This window comes from Pleurodeles waltl, chromosome 9 (genome assembly GCF_031143425.1).
Source record: "Pleurodeles waltl isolate 20211129_DDA chromosome 9, aPleWal1.hap1.20221129, whole genome shotgun sequence".
Classification (NCBI taxonomy): Eukaryota; Metazoa; Chordata; class Amphibia; order Caudata; family Salamandridae; genus Pleurodeles; species Pleurodeles waltl.
Genome location: NC_090448.1, coordinates 915,269,595 through 915,285,272, shown reverse-complemented (window position 1 = coordinate 915,285,272; position 15,678 = coordinate 915,269,595). Strand labels below are relative to the sequence as shown.

Sequence of the window (15,678 nt, the reverse complement as noted above, 5' to 3'; positions counted from 1 at the left end):
CCTGGTAGCACCACTTTTCCACAAACCGTGAGTTTGCCTTTGCCAAGGCTTGTTGGTTGAATTCCTGCACCGACACCCATCTGCAATCTTTACTCCAGCTTGGGACATCTTCAGCATCCATCAGGAACACTTCCCCAGCTCCAGGGCTGCAGTGCTGACCTGTTCTTCCTCACTGTCAACCAACTCCTGCAAGTACAGCTGAGTGGGTAGTAGCTCCTACTCCTCCTGGACTCAACAGTGACTTTTGGACTTGGTCCCCTCTCTCCACAGGTCCTCTCCTCCAGGAATCCACTGCTGGTTTCTTGCAGTCTTGCCTTTTGTTTTCTTCTTTTTCTTCCTTTTGATTGGTTTGGGGAAAATCCAGTGATTTACTCTTGCTTTCCTGGTCATGGGGGGTGGGGGGGCATTGTGTTACTTACCTCTGTGGTTTTCTAGTACCCCCAAGCTCCCTTTCATACATTCCACTTACCTAGGAGGGGGTCCTTTGTTCACATTCCATTTTTTAGTATATAGTTTGGGCTCCCCCTAGGGTCACTATTGGTTATTGCTATTTGCAGTTTTCTAACCTTTTCTATCCCCATTTCTACTAGTGTATATATTTGGTATATTACTTAGCTCCTATTTGAGGGTTGCCTTTCTAGTATTTTGTGGTATTGTGTTCCGAAAATAAAGTACCTTTATTTTTGTAACTGAGTGTTTTCTTTCATGTGTGAGTGCTGTGTAACTACAGTGGTATTGCGTGAGCTTTGCATGTCTCCTAGATGAGCCTTGGCTGCTCATCCACAGCTACCTCTGGAGAGCACAGCTTCTAAACCCTACCTACCCTTCACTAAGAGGGGATACCTGGACCTGGTGTAAGTTCCTTAGGTACCCACCACACACCAGGCCAGCTTGCTACACCTGTGTTGACTGCTGGGCCGCAAGCAGCTTTAGGGAAAGCTCCCTTAAAGCATTTGGTGCCATGGCCAGGCAGTCCGAGCACGTCTTTTCGCTCGAGGAACCACAGGAAAATGAGATGGGGATCAGTGACTGACATGGCGTGGTGACAGGGTCTACACGGTTTGAACCCAGCCTTCTTTGAAGACATTCTCGACACTACCAAAATGGGCTGTCAAAAAGCAACAGAGGGGTAGCTCTCTCTGGAGCTGCACTAAAAAGAAAAGAACTGACGTCCGTGCGCCTGCATGGTTTGCCGCAACATCACATCCAGCACTAACGACACCACGTGTAGCCGAATGGAGCCACCTGACAGCACACACAAGGGGTATTGCTCAGTAAACGTTTCTGGATCCAGCCTGACGTCTGGAAAATCAAAGGTAAGGAATCTGCAGCTAGAGGTCTATCAGATTACTATTTCTTTAGAGTTGATTACTGATTACTTAGTGACCCAACAAATATGTTTCTACATATGAGATTCGCTTTAGATTACTTCTGACAGTCGAAGGGGGAAGGAGGGGGGGAGAGTCTGTGCAATCGTAAATTCTGAAGGCTGTACCTATATCCGCAACACCTCACTTAGCATACATGAACAAATAGACAAGTTTAAGAATAGTGTTAAAAAGCTACATGAAATTTAGAATGGATCTGATTTCAATGTGAGAGGTATCTGATCTTGATTGTCCGGTATATTTTGGAACTGGCGGTGACTATCTTTAAAATGGTGACTACAATAATCCAGTTTATGTATTAGTTTAATTATGTGCGCATCATCCATCAGACTTGCATTAATACTGGCTCAGTACCTGATTATCAACTTTACATATTTGAGATTAATGGAGATAGTGACAATGAAGAAATTAGGACTAGAAAAATTAGGCTAGGTGCAACTGAAATGTTGGAGAGGGTTTGCCTTCCAAAAACAAAGAAATGGGGGCAGTGAGAAAGTTTATTTCCTTGTATATATCTGTGTCAGTATGTGTAGGAAGTTGGCTCTGTATATACTATCTCAATGTAAAAGATAGTGTGCACAGAGTCCAAGGGTTCCCTTTAGAGGTAAAATAGCGGAAAAATTAGATAATTCTAATGCTCTATTTTGTGGTAGTGTGGTCGAGCAGTAGGCTTATCAGAGGGTAGTGTTAAGCATTTGTACACACACAGGCAATAAATGAGGAACACACACTCAAAGACTTACTCCAGGCCAATAGATTTTTATATTGAAAAATATATTTTCTTAGTTTATTTTAAGAACCACAGGTTCAAGATTTACATTAAACACTTTAAAGGTGAGGTACTTCACTTAGCTACTTTAGGAACTTTGAATGAAAACAATATCATGTACAGTCTTTGTAAAAATGGCAATAAGCTAATTTCAAAGTGGACACAGTGCAAAAATCGACAGTTCCTGGGGAAGTAAGTAAAGGTTAGATTAGGAGGTAAGTAATGCACTTACAAGTCTCAGTTCTGGGGCATAGGCAACCCACTGTTGGGGGTTCAAAGCAACCCCAAAGTTACCACATCAGCAGCTCAGGGCCGGTCTGGTGCAGAGGTCAAAGAGGTGCCCAAAACACATAGGCGCCTATGGAGAACAGGGGTGCTCCGGTTCCAGTCTGCCAGCAGTTAAGTGCCTGCGTCCTTGGGGCAGACCAGGAGGGGAGTTTGTAGAGCAGTTGGGTGGGACACAAGTAGGCACACAAAACACACCCTCAGCGGTACAGGGGCGGCCGTGTGCAGTGTGCAAAGCAGGCATCAGGTTTTAGGTAGGAAACAATGGAGGGACCCGGGGGTCACTCTAGCAGTGCAGGAAACGGGGGGATCTTTGGGGCAGCCACCACCTGGGCTAGGCAGAGGGTCGCCTCGGGGTAACTCCTGCGTTGAAGTTTGGTTCCTTCAGGTCCTGGGGGCTGCGGGTGCAGTGCTGGTTCCAGGCGTCGAGTCCCTTGTTACAGGCAGTCGCGGTCAGGGGGAGCCTCTGAATTCTCTCTGCAGGCGTTGCTGTGGGGGCTCAGGGGGGGGGGGTCATCTCTGGTTACTCACGGGCTCGCAGTCCCCGGGGAGTCCTCCCTGAGGTGTTTGTTCTCTGGATCTCAAGCCGGGGTGCCAGGTGCAGAGTGTGAAGTCTCACACTTCCGGCGGGAAACGTGCAGTCTTTGAAAGTGGCTTCTTTGTTGCAAAGAGTAGCTGGTTTTGAACAGGGCCGCTGTTCACGGGAGTTTCTTGGTCCTTTAGTCCGGGGAAGTCCTCTGAAGCTTCAGAGGTCGCTGGTCCCTGTCGGATGCGTCGCTGGAACAAGTTTTCGAAGTTGGAGACAGGCCGGTAGTGCTGGGGCAAAAGCAGTTGTCGTCTTTCTCCTTCTCTGCAGGCTTGAAGGTCAGCAGTCCTTGTTTCTTCAGGTTGCAGGAATCTGATTTCCTGGGGTCTGGGGAGCACCTAGATACTGAAATTAGGGGTGTATTTAGGTCTGGGAGGGCAGTATCCAATGGCTACTCTCCTTGAGGGTGGCTACCCCCCACTTTGTGCCTTCTCCCTGTAGGGAGGGGGGTACATCCCTAATCCTATTGGGGGAATCCTCCAAACTCAAGATGGAGGATTTCTCAAGGTAGGGGTCACCTCCGCTCAGGACACCTTAGGGGCTGTCCTGACTGGTAGGTGACTCCTCGTTTTTCTCATTATCTCCTCCAGCCTTGCCGCCAAAAGTGTGGGCAGTGGCCAGAAGGGCAGGCATCTCCACTTGCAGGGATGCCCTGGGGCGCTGTAACAAAAGGGGTGAGCCTTTGAGGCTCACCGCCAGGTGTTACAGTTCCTGCAGGGGGAGGTGAGAAGCACCTCCACCCAGTACAGGCTTTGTTCCTGGCCACAGAGTGACAAAGGCACTCTCCCCATGTGGCCAGCAACATGTCTGGTGTGTGGCAGGCTGGCAGAAACTGGTCAGCCTACACTAGAAGTCGGGTAGGGATTCAGGGGGCATCTCTAAGATGCCCTCTGGGTGTATGTTACAATAAATTGCACACTGGCATCAGTGTACATTTATTGTGCTGAGAAATTTGATACCAAACTTCCCAGTTTTCAGTGTGGCCATTATGGAACTGTGGAATTCGTGTTTGACAAACTCCCAGACCATGTACTCTTATGGCTACCCTGCACTTGCAACGTCTAAGGTTTTGCTTAGACACTGTAGGGGCATAGTGCTCATGCACATATGCCCTCACCTGTGGTATAGTGCACCCTGCCTTAGGGCTTTAAGGCCTGCTAGAGGGGTGACTTACCTAAGCCACAGGCAGTTTGAGGTTGGCATGGCACTCTGAGGGGGTGCCATGTCGACTTAGTCATTTTCTCCCCACTAGCACACACAAGCTGTGAGGCAGTGTGCATGTGCTGGGTGAGGGGTCCCCAGGGTGGCATAAGACATGCTGCAGCCCTTAGAGACCTTCCCTGGCATCAGGGTCCTTGGTACCAGGGGTACCACTTACAAGGGACTTACCTGCGTGTCAGGGTTGTGCCAATTGTGGAGACAAAGGTACAGTTTAGGGAAAGAACACTGGTGCTGGGGCCTGGTTAGCAGGGTCCCAGCACACTTTCAAATCATAACTTAGGATCAGCAAAGGCAAAAAGTCAGGGGGTAACTATGCCAAGGAGGCATTTCCTTACAATAGTCACATGTGTCTTAACATGTATCATTACATATTATTATTTAGTTGCTATGTCGTTTTATACCTAACGATTTCTAAAATCATAGTATACAAGCTGAGTTACATATTTCTAATGATTGCAGCCATTTTATTTCATGCTGTACAACTACACACTTTCTGCACTGTGTATTAAGTGTACCCTTGTGCTGAAGAATGGCACAATGAAGTAAGAATTGTACAGTTGATTCAGCTTCTGTCTGTGCCGTAAGTATCAGTTTGTCACAGGCTTTTCACATGGATTCCCATGAGGAGGCGCACATGCTCATTAGTGAATATCAGTTTTATTCTCAGTCACTTTCCTGCTTCCATTCACTTGTATTGGGTAAATTGGCATACATATGACAAATATATGGATTTTAGAATGCTGCAACTGATTATGAGTGGAAGACCAGATGAGTTGAAACAGCATCTGACTTGCATTATTTTACTTGCTTGTTGGCTGATATGTATTAAACGCATGTTAGACTTTATTGTCTATCCCAATAGTTGTGCTTTTATTCTGCTGTCAGAACAAAAGTAAGGAACTGTAAAGTAAAGGGGCCCAATGGTCAGCACAATTATATAGATAGGCTGAATTGGACAGTACATAATGTCGAAATTAGACTGTTAACTTCAAAAGCACATTTCACCTTTCTGGAATGAAAAATGGATCCCAAAAATGAAGGGAGAGGTCCGATGTGGAGTGAAATTGACTGGTAGAAAAAATACGGCACTGCAGCCCCCTTTCTTCACAACATTCGGGAATTAATTTTGCAACAAGCTCACAACATGTACTACAGGATACGGTGACCCAAAAGAGACGGAATTGGTGTTCAGTAGGAAGCAATTAAGCGACGTTAAATATCATTTTGCTACCAGCCTGGGTACTGGAAACAAATATAGTACCATGCACTGTTTCATAACTCCAACATCACGTTTTCTTTCACAATACATCTTAACCTTAGCTTTTATACAGTTGTGTTGTAATTGCAATTATTGTTCAACACAGAACTTCACTAGAAACAGGATAAGAGACGGGCAGTAATTAACACAGAAAGCTAAAAAAAAAAAAAAAAAAAAAACACAGGAAGACACTTTTCTGCTGCACACTTAACAAAAGAAAATCGAGACGAGGCAACTGAATTGTGCTGTTTTTATTGTGTTTTCCATGGAGAAATACATCATCTGTTTACAAAATAGCTCTTGAAAAATACAAGGAATACAGATACTATAAAACAAAGCAAACTCCAGTCATGAGACACTACTACATCATGCGAAAGCAACAGTCTGATCTCCAGATTATGAAAATTATATTTAAGAGATTGTGACACCAAAAGTACTACGTTTCTAGCCTGGCAAATCTTTGTTGAGGTGCATGAGTTAACCTGAAAATCTTTCAAAGGGTAAACAAATGACAAAAATAAATTTGTGCCCAACAAAGTTGGCCTAAATTTCATAGCTACACAAAGCGCACAGACATCTTAGACGCATAACTGCTAGTGTAACCCTTTTCACTTCAGTTTTCTTACAATGTGACCGGGCAAGGGAAGAGTTTTAAATGGGACAACAAACTGTTTAGCATTCTAGAACTTTAGATACAAGGGAGCCTTGAATAAAATAATAGGCTATTAGAATGATTAGAGTCCTTTCAAATTACTTGTTTTCGTTTATATTTTTAAAAGGAATAACATTAATGAGCAAGTTGAAGGGGGCGCATGAAGGGTTTTATAAACATGCTTTTCAACCTGAAGCTCCTTTCTAGCAATATCTAAATCATGAAACGAGAGATGTGCATTTGTTTTATCTACATCTGGTGATACTATCAACATTTCTGTTTTTTCTAGACATTGTCAGCTCTATTAATCTGTATAACTGAACAAAAAAAGAGCAACTAATGCAGGGTTATACATGCTTTTGCGAGATTTGTTGGAATGAGGACATTTTTAAATATGTTCTGTGGAGTTCAAAAGGTGATGGCTATTGACAACACTTGATAACTAGCACAAATTATAAAATGTTTATTAAAATCTATGGGTCAGGGAAGATGCAAGAGGGAGTTTGTTTTGTATTTAAAATACTAAATAGTTTAATGCAGAAAGCACCATTACAGAGTTTACAAAAAGTCATTTCATAGTTAGTGCTAAACTACCCATCAAGGCAAGATCTGCCATAACTTCTCAGCAATGGACCATTTTTGGCAATTGCTTCACAGGTGCCCACAAAGCTTTACTCACCATGTATTGTACACTGCATGTCTTGAAGGAAAAGCTTTCATGTACATTGCTTTAGATGCCACTTTGGGTATAAAAGCTGGAAAAAATGCACCAAGGAAAACAACCTTTTTTCCTGTATGGTTAGTGGAACTCATATCAAAAGAAAGTTAATTTTACACGTGGCCACAGATCTGTATGCATCAAAATAATTACATAAATTAAAACAGAGCAAAAACACCTATCTATTTTCCAAAAACACTTCCCTGTTATCTTCTCCAAGTGGGGACAACCCTTAGAAATTTATAGCCTATTTTAGGGAAGATACGTTGTTGTCGTTTTGATTAAGTAAGCAGGTTCTTTATATTAATACAGTGACACATTTCACAAGTGCCCTGTTTGAACGACTTTGTTCATTACCGGTACAAACCTTTTCAGGAAACAACAAAAACATGACACGATACTACAGACCTAAAACTAGTACTACCCCTCCAGTTAAAAAAATGAAAAATTACATAAAAGTGCATCATCGGCTGAAAGATTTCTTACGTCAGATGTATTGCAAATAAACAATCTATCCAAAATGTGTCTAGCATAGACAAATTGTTTTTAAAGGCAGTAATTCCACAAAATATTCAAAATGTAACTGTTGGCCGCGGTATATTATCCTGCTTCACACACTAACCCGGACTTCAGGCAAAGCGGTGATGACAGCCCATTGTGTGAACTTCAGAAAATATGCCTAAATCCATTTTAGTCACGTTCTTGTCTTGTAATCGCAGTTTTTTTTTTAGCAGTAGAAGACAATATGTTGAGCTGGCAAATATGGTTTATGGACCCCTGAAGTTTTTTTCATTTTCTTATCGATTCAATTTCAGTTTGATTGAATTCTTGACAACGAGGATAGGATTTTCTGGGAGCGCAGGGATATCCGAGAGGTCTGTACTTGATGATCTCTGTCAAATTAAAGAAACAAGCCTTCGATAAGCTTAAACACATAGCATTGACGAAATTGTTTTACTGCTAAAACGATTTAGGATTAAAAGGCCTTTTCAGAATAAATCATCTTCAACAATTTTACTTCCCAACACATTTAGGGGGTCATTCCGACTCCCGCCCGCCGCGGTCACCGCGCGGCCGGCAGGAGCCGCCAGAATACCGTTCCGCGGTCGAAAGACCGCGGCGGTAATTCTGACTTTCCCGCTGGGCTGGCGGGCGGCCGCCTTCAGGCCGCCCGCCAGCCCAGCGGGAAAGAGGCTTCCACGATGAAGCCGGCTCGGAATCGAGCCGGCGGAGTGGAAGCTGTGCGACGGGTGCAGTTGCACCCGTCGCGTATTTCACTGTCTGCGCAGCAGACAGTGAAATACATTTAGGGGCCCTCTTACGGGGGTCCCTGCAGTGCCCATGCCATTGGCATGGGCACTGCAGGGGCCCCCAGGGGCCCGCGACCCCCCCTACCGCCATCCGGTTCCCGGCGGGAGAACCGCCGGGAACTGGATGGCGGTAGGGGGGGGTCAGAATCCCCTCGGCGGCGCAGCTAGCTGCGCTGCCTTGGAGAATTCCAATGGGCGGCGGTACACTGGCGGGAGACCGCCAGTGTTGCCGGTCCGACCGCGGCTTTACCGCCGCGGTCGGAATGCCCATTGGAGCACCGCCGGCTTGTCGGCGGTGCTCCCGCGGTCCACCAACCCGGCGGTCATTGACCGCCGCGGTTGGAATGAGGGCCTTAAACTTCTATTTACATCCTGCAAAGTACAGGAATTTCAAAGGTGAGTGCAGGGCTGAGAGAAATTACTAATGCAATGGAATTAGGCAGGCTGCCCTTTCAGCTACTGTCCATAAAGTGAGTTCTGTCAACCAATCAAGTTTTTTCAAAGTTTGACTTAAGCAGTGGCTAATTAGTGCAGCCCATAGGAACGTCACTCTTTTTGGCATTGTTACCACCACTTTTTGCCTGTTTATCAATGTGTTTAGACTGTTTTCACTGGGATTCTGCTAACCAGGACACCAGTGATTATTCTATCTCGTCTAAATGTGGTTGCTTTGGTACCCTTTACACCCCACAATTGGTATACTGGTGTACCCTTATAAGTCCCTAGTATATAGTACTCCTGTACCCAGGGCATTGTCCACAGTGGTCCCCCATGGGCTGCACCCATGGGAGCCCATTCAGAATGTTTCTGGAGGCCTGCCATTGCAGCCTGCATGAAAAAGTGCATCCACCATTTCACTGTTGGTCACTACACCAGATCACTGTAAGTCACCCCTATGATAGGCCCTCCTAGCCCAGGGGGTAGGGTGAAGGTTCCTATGTGTGAGGACACCACTGCATGAGCAGAGGGTTCCCTACGAACTCCAGTTCCAATGCAATGGACTTGGTAAGGGCGGGGAAGACATTTTACCCGTGTACTGGCCAAAGGCCACTCACTACCTGTGGTCCAGCTTACATAATGGATAACTCCAAACCTAGGCATGTTTGGTATCAACCGTCGGAATCATTCCCCAAATACTGATGCCATTATTGGTGGCATGAGTCCATGCATTGTGGGGGCTCCTTAGAGGACTTCCCCCCAGTATTGTTCCTACCAGTCTTCCAAGGTTTTGCGTGCAGCCCACGCTGCAGCAACCCCTCAGACAGGGTTCTGGCCTCCTGCTCCTTGACTAGCTCAAGCAGGGAAGACAGAACAAAGGACTTCCTGTGGAAGAGGGGATCCAACACTATTTCCCATGGAAAAAGGTATTACAAGGCTGGGGAGGGGGAGCCTCCCCGCGCCACGAGCTTGCTTTGAAGGGCACATCCGGTGCACTCCTTTGCATAATCCGGTTAGCACCAGTCCAGGGACCAATGGTCCCTGCTCAGGCACAAAACCACAAAGGAAAGGGGAGTGACCACTCCCCTGTCCATCACCACCCCAGGGATGGTGCCTAGAGCTCCTCCAGGTGGCCGTTTGATTCTGTCATCTTGGAAACCAGATGTGCAGAGGCTCCTGGGAGCATCAAGTTGGTCAGGTGAGGTGACTGACGTCAGTGACCCCCTCTGATAGGTGGTCACCCTGCAGAGTGACCAGGCCCCCTGTTAGGGCTATTTAGGGACTCCCTTGCAGGTGGGTCCCGAGATTCGGCATGAAAGACTCCACCAGGACTCCTCTGCATCGACCTCTTCTGCCCCTGGCAACCGGAACCACTGCTGAACTTCACAGGAACAAAACAAGCCTGCAACTCCCAAAACTACCTTGCCTTGCAACATTGTGTCCCCGGCTCCTTCCAGCAACTGCAACAATTCCATGGCTGTGCATCCTCTGGGGTCAGCAAGACTTCAGCTGCACTACACAAGCAAAAAGGAATCTCCCTTGGAGTTTAGGAGTCACTCTCCTGCATCCACAGGCACCTATGGCAATGACGTCCGGCTGCTGGGATCTTCTGCCATTCTGCTCCAGGAAGAATCTCCAACACAGGTGGTGGTGTGGAGGGCTCCTCTGTGTCCTCTCCACCTGCTGTCCAACAGCGGTGAGCCCTTGCCTCTACCCCTGTGCACAGGGACTCTTGCAGCAACCAAGGCTTGTTGACTCATGCTCTGAGGGATCTTCAGGCTTCAAGTTGCCCCAGCCTCCAGCACTTGTTCCTTGCAAGGACAGTCTTTCCTTTTCTGTTCAGTGGGTTGCCTATGGGGGCTGTGACTGCTTCTGCTGGCTCTCCCGACTTCTGTGGGTCAGCCCGGACTTCCCTCCAAGGGTCGAGTCTCCTGGTCCTTGCTGGTCCTCTTCTCTGCAAATCCTCTTCTGCCAAGAATTGCATTTTCAAAGGCTTGTTGGTGGTCCTCTTGACCACTGACCATCTGCAACCCAGCAACCGGTGTGGGACATCTTCTGCAAGACTCCAAGGACCTCTCGACAGCTCCTGGGCTCCACAGCTGATCTTCATCTTCCATTGTCGACCCGGATCTTCATCCACAGAAGGGTGGAAGGTGCTCCTTCCCCACGTGGACGCTACTGTGGGGACTGGACTCTATCCCCTTCTTTTGCCGGTCCTCTTCATCCAGAATCCACTGTTGGGTTCCACTAGACTGGTCCTGGTCTTGCAATCTTCCTTTTCCTCTTGGTCGATTGGGGTAATCTAGGTACTCACCTCTGGGGGTACCGAGTTCTCACAGCCCCCTTCTAACTATGCCACATCCTTGGGTGGGGGACCTAACTGCGCATTCCACTATTTTAGTATATGGTATGGCGGCCCTATAGGGCCCTCGCTATTTTCTGCTATTTCTTGTCAATGCTTGTTATTTTCCAATGCTAATTTCCTAATACTTATTTTGTGTGTATGTGTATGTATATATATATATATATATATATATATATATATATATATATATATATATATATATATATATATATAGTGTGTACTTCCCTCCAGGTGGGGGACTGCCTATAAGTGATCTGGGTCAGTGCTACTGTAATGAAGTACCTTTATTTTTCCAACACTGTGTGGTTCCTTTCATGTGAGATAAGTTACTGTGTGACTGCTGTGGTATTGGCTGCTCATCACAGCTACCACCATAGAGCCCTGGCTTCCTAGACTCACTAACTAATAGGGGTTGCCTGGATAAGGTGCAAACACCATAGGTGTTCACCAGCTTTCTACACGGTCACCAGAGGATGTTTTGAAAAGAAAAAGTTACTTACCTTCGGAAACAAATTATTTGGTAGACATTCTAGTTGCAGATTCCTTACCTCATAATTTCCTCCAGGGGTTAGACTGGATCCAGAGATTTTTCTTTGAGCAGTACCCCTGCGTGCCGTCAGTTGACTCCGCGTACATCGTTGGTGTCGTGTTCGCTGTGATGATGTTGCAGTGGTATATAGTCGCCACCCTGCAACGCTGACATCAGGATTTTTTTTTAGCAGCTTTTCATGCCAGTAGCGCAGAGCCATGAAGAACACATACTGGCGTGCCAAACTACGGCCCTGAAAAGGGAGTCCCTGTCCCTAGAAATCAGTCCACAAATGGGAGGATGGGTGGGTTGGTAAGGAATCTGCAACTAGAATAGGTCTCAACCAGATAATTAGCTACCGAAGGTAAGTAACTTTTTCATTTGATAAAGACTTCTAGTTGCAGATTACTTACCTTAGAAGAGATACCCAAGCAATACCATCCTCGGTAGTGGGCTGCAAACCAAGATCAGACTAAAAAGTCCTGCAGGACCGAACGGCCAAAGCAGCCGTCTCTGTGGACCAGACTGTCCAGGCAGTAGTGCTTTGTGAACTTGTGCACACACGTCCACGTTGCTGCCTGGCAGATGTCCAGGACTGGAACTCTGTGTGCCAACGCTGTGGTTGCAGCAGTTGCTCTGGTGAAATGAGCACCCAAACCCGGAGGAGGTTGCTTCTTTGCCAAAGCATACCACATCTTGACGCAGAGGACAACCCACAGAGAGATGGTCCGCTTCTGCACCGCCCATCCAAGGTAGAGACCTTTGTACAGTGGAATATGGATCCCTTGGCTAAACAGTTGTTCAGGTAGGGGGAAAACCTGGTGACCAGGTCTTCACAGGAAAGCAGCTACTGGCACCATACACTTTGTAAAGACCATGGGAGCAGACCCAGCCCAAAAGGTAGAACCTTGAAATGATAGTGCCATCCCATCACCTCGAACCGCTGATGTTTTATGTGGATGGGAATGTGGAAATAAGTGCCTGAGTGTCTCTGTTCATCATCAGCAGAATCTCCTGTAATGACAGCACTCAGAAGGGTTGCTTCTTTATGTTTTTGATTAGCTGTCTTAGATCCATGGCATGTCTCTATTTCCTTGACTTATTCTTTATCAGGAAGAAGTTGGAATAGAAGCCTTTGCCACACTGTCAGAAAGGAACTTCTACAGCTTCCTTTAACAGAACACTGAAATGTCCTGCTTTAGGAGACTGAGGTTTTGAGGTGCTCTTTTGTGCGGCGGATGACAGGGGGGCTTTTGCAGAAATTACAGAGTGTGACCCTGATGTATGATGTCTACGATCCATTTGTCTGTGGTGATAAACTCCCATTGATTGAAAGAAAAAATAAAATGGAGAGGTGATGGTTCGGATATTGTCTGTGGTGATATGAGGTGACTAGCACCGGAGAAATGTCACTGTCTTGCTACATCTTGGGCTTTTCCTCCCAGAAAAGGCCTTCTTTTGAGCTAGTTGCTTAGAGTAAACTGTGTTGAAACCTCTGTAATGCTGCTGCCGTCCGGTGTATTGTGGTCTATATCATTGCTGTGTGTACAGTTGGAAACTGTACGACTAGAAAGAGGACCTCTGTACGTACTGTCCTCTTTCCTCATAAAAGGACTGAAAACGCTTCTGTTGCAGCGTTCCTATGGAGCACACTGTGTCTGTCTTCATTACCTGAAGGGCATCAACCACATGATTTCTAAACAAATTCTCCCCCCCATCGAAGGGCATATCCAATATCTTGGCCTGGACGTTGTGTCCTTTAACCAGCCCTGTTGGCACAGGACTGCTGCCCCTGCCATCTGCCTGAAGGCAATAGAAGATGTGTCCATTGCCGTGTCACTGATCTCCCGCGATGCCCTGGCACCCTCCTGCAGAATTTTAGCCTTCTTTTTTGTCTTCAGGAAGGTGGTTGAGAAAAGGCGCGAGATCTAACCATATTTGGCAGTCGTAGCTACCCAGAATGTCCAGTGTATTTGATGCTCTGATGGAGGTGGCTGCTATAGCTGCAAAGCGTTTGCCAATGTTGTTGAATCTTCGACCTTACTTGTCTGGTAAAGCTGAACAACAGGCAAAGGGGTTCTTGGTGCATTTCTGTGCCATTTGCATTACCATTTAATTCGGCAGAGTAGGCACTATCAAGCATGCTGGTGAGGAATCTGGGGCGTTATATTTTTTGTCCATGTGAGGAACCACAGCAGTGACCGACACTGGATTATTCTTCAACTTCAACCCTTCTTCCCATATATAATTGACACCTGGGATAGATAGGACAGATTTCCTTGCCAAGTCCATAAAATCGTACAGAAAACATGTCTGTCTGAGGGGGGGATGCAGATCTAATCTCTTGGAAGCACCTTCCATTATCTCATGAAATTCTCCGATACCCTATGGAGGAGAATGAGTTGGAGAAGGTGACGGAGATGATGGAGGGACACACCCATCTCATTCCTGACCCGGTGTACTTAGGTAACCCAACCAAGGAAAGTGTGGTAGTTAGCTAGGGGCTGGGGAAGAATGAGAACACCAGAGTTAAGTACAGCAACTGTCCCAAGCGACCGGGTGCAGGATGGTTACCTACCCGGTTGTCCCACAGACTAACACAGGGAAGTCGCAGTTAGAATTTGTGAATTTCAGGACCCCAAGAAAACCGAAAAACAGGTGGAAGGTTGGGAGTGTCCCCATCCCAGGACACCCAGTCGACAGGAGTACCTACACCAGGGGACCCAGATGCATAGGGCAGAAAGAGCATCTAAACCCTCACTGAAATCAATGGAGGCCTCGGTTGTCCAGCTGCTGTTGAGACCCATGGAGCAGGCCGGTGGATTCTAAGGACGGATTCCTAACGTAGAAGACCTGAAAAGGAAGTGGGGGGGGGGGGCAGAGTCCAGCACCCTCTGAGGTGCCTGGGTGGTGCAGATAGCAATGCCCTCCCTCCTTGAGGTGAAGTTCCTGCAGGTTGGTGAAAGAAGAAGTCCAGATGTGGGTCCTGGAGCTGCAGAAGACAGTAGGTGTCGCCTACAAGCTGTTCTATGTCAGTCGGCCTAATGCAGAATGGAGGCTGATCTTCGAGTTGCAGAGTGCTGGAGGTTGGGTCTTCCTGGTGCCTGAAGATCTCTCGGAGGAAGAACCAACAAGCCTTGGCAAGAGCAACAGTGGCAGTGCACTGGGGTTCCAGTCCAGTGGCAGAGCAGGGTCCCACTTTCAAATTTGGTCAGAAGAAAAGCAGGACCCAGTGGAAGCCACAGAACCACCACCTGCATAACGGGGCCTTTTGATGTCCATTGGACGCCAGACCCCACCAGCAGATGGACTTCCTGAGGTACCTACGGATGCAGGGGAGTGACTCCTTCAGTCCAAGGGAGATAGCTTCTTGCTGTCATAAGTGGAGGCAGAGTCCTTGTGACTCTGGAGGATGCATAGCCACAGAAGCTGCAGTCTCTTTGCAATGCCCGGGGACAAAGTTGCAGTAGGAGCCCTCCTACTTGGTGCAATCATCTTGGTTCCTAGCAATGTCAAGCAGTGGTTCTAGTGTTCAGGTCACAGAAGTGTCTTGCAGAAGACTCTTGCAGTTGAATCTTGTGGAAGGATCTTGCAGGCCACTCTGGTAGATTAATCTGGGGTTCCACCATTAGGGGAACCCTTAAGTAACCCAGGTAAGGGGATGGGCAGCTTCTGCAGTGACCAACCTATCAGGGGGTGGGTGTCAGGGATGCTACTCAGCTGAATGAACCAGTCAGATGCTCCCAGGGGCCTCTGCTCATCTTGTTCCTGTGTCTATAAGGACCCCCCACAATACACTGCATCATGCAACTAACACTGGAATCGGTGTAGTTACATGATTTCACATTTCTGATATCAAACCGGACTAGGGTCAGCGAAGTCATTACGTAGCAGAACATATTGTGATGACCAGTGTCCACAACATACCTTAAGATGGCTTCCCCGCACAAAGCTGAGAAAATTGAGTCTGGGGTTTGTAGGGGCACCTCTGCTCATCCAGTGGGTGCCCTCAGACTTAGAACCGTGCACCCGTCCCTTGGACTACTGGTGTACCAATGCCCTGTGTACCCAAGTACCATATACTAGGGACAAACAGGGGTACCCCAGTATGCCATCTGTAGGGTATAAAGTAATGCGCCAACTAAAGTTAGGAGAGAGA

General features: G+C 47.0%; 1 protein-coding gene across 1 annotated transcript in view; it reads right to left on the bottom strand.

Moving 5' to 3' along the window:
* Nucleotides 1-5,743: 5,743 nt before the first annotated feature.
* Nucleotides 5,744-15,678, bottom strand: part of PAPOLA (poly(A) polymerase alpha) — an 858,334-nt gene continuing 848,399 nt past the window's right edge. Inside the window, exon 22 of the mRNA XM_069208274.1 lies at nucleotides 5,744-7,770. Within this exon, the coding sequence (XP_069064375.1) occupies nucleotides 7,675-7,770 (96 nt within the window). The 3' untranslated portion in view covers nucleotides 5,744-7,674. The remainder of the gene's footprint in view (nucleotides 7,771-15,678) is intronic.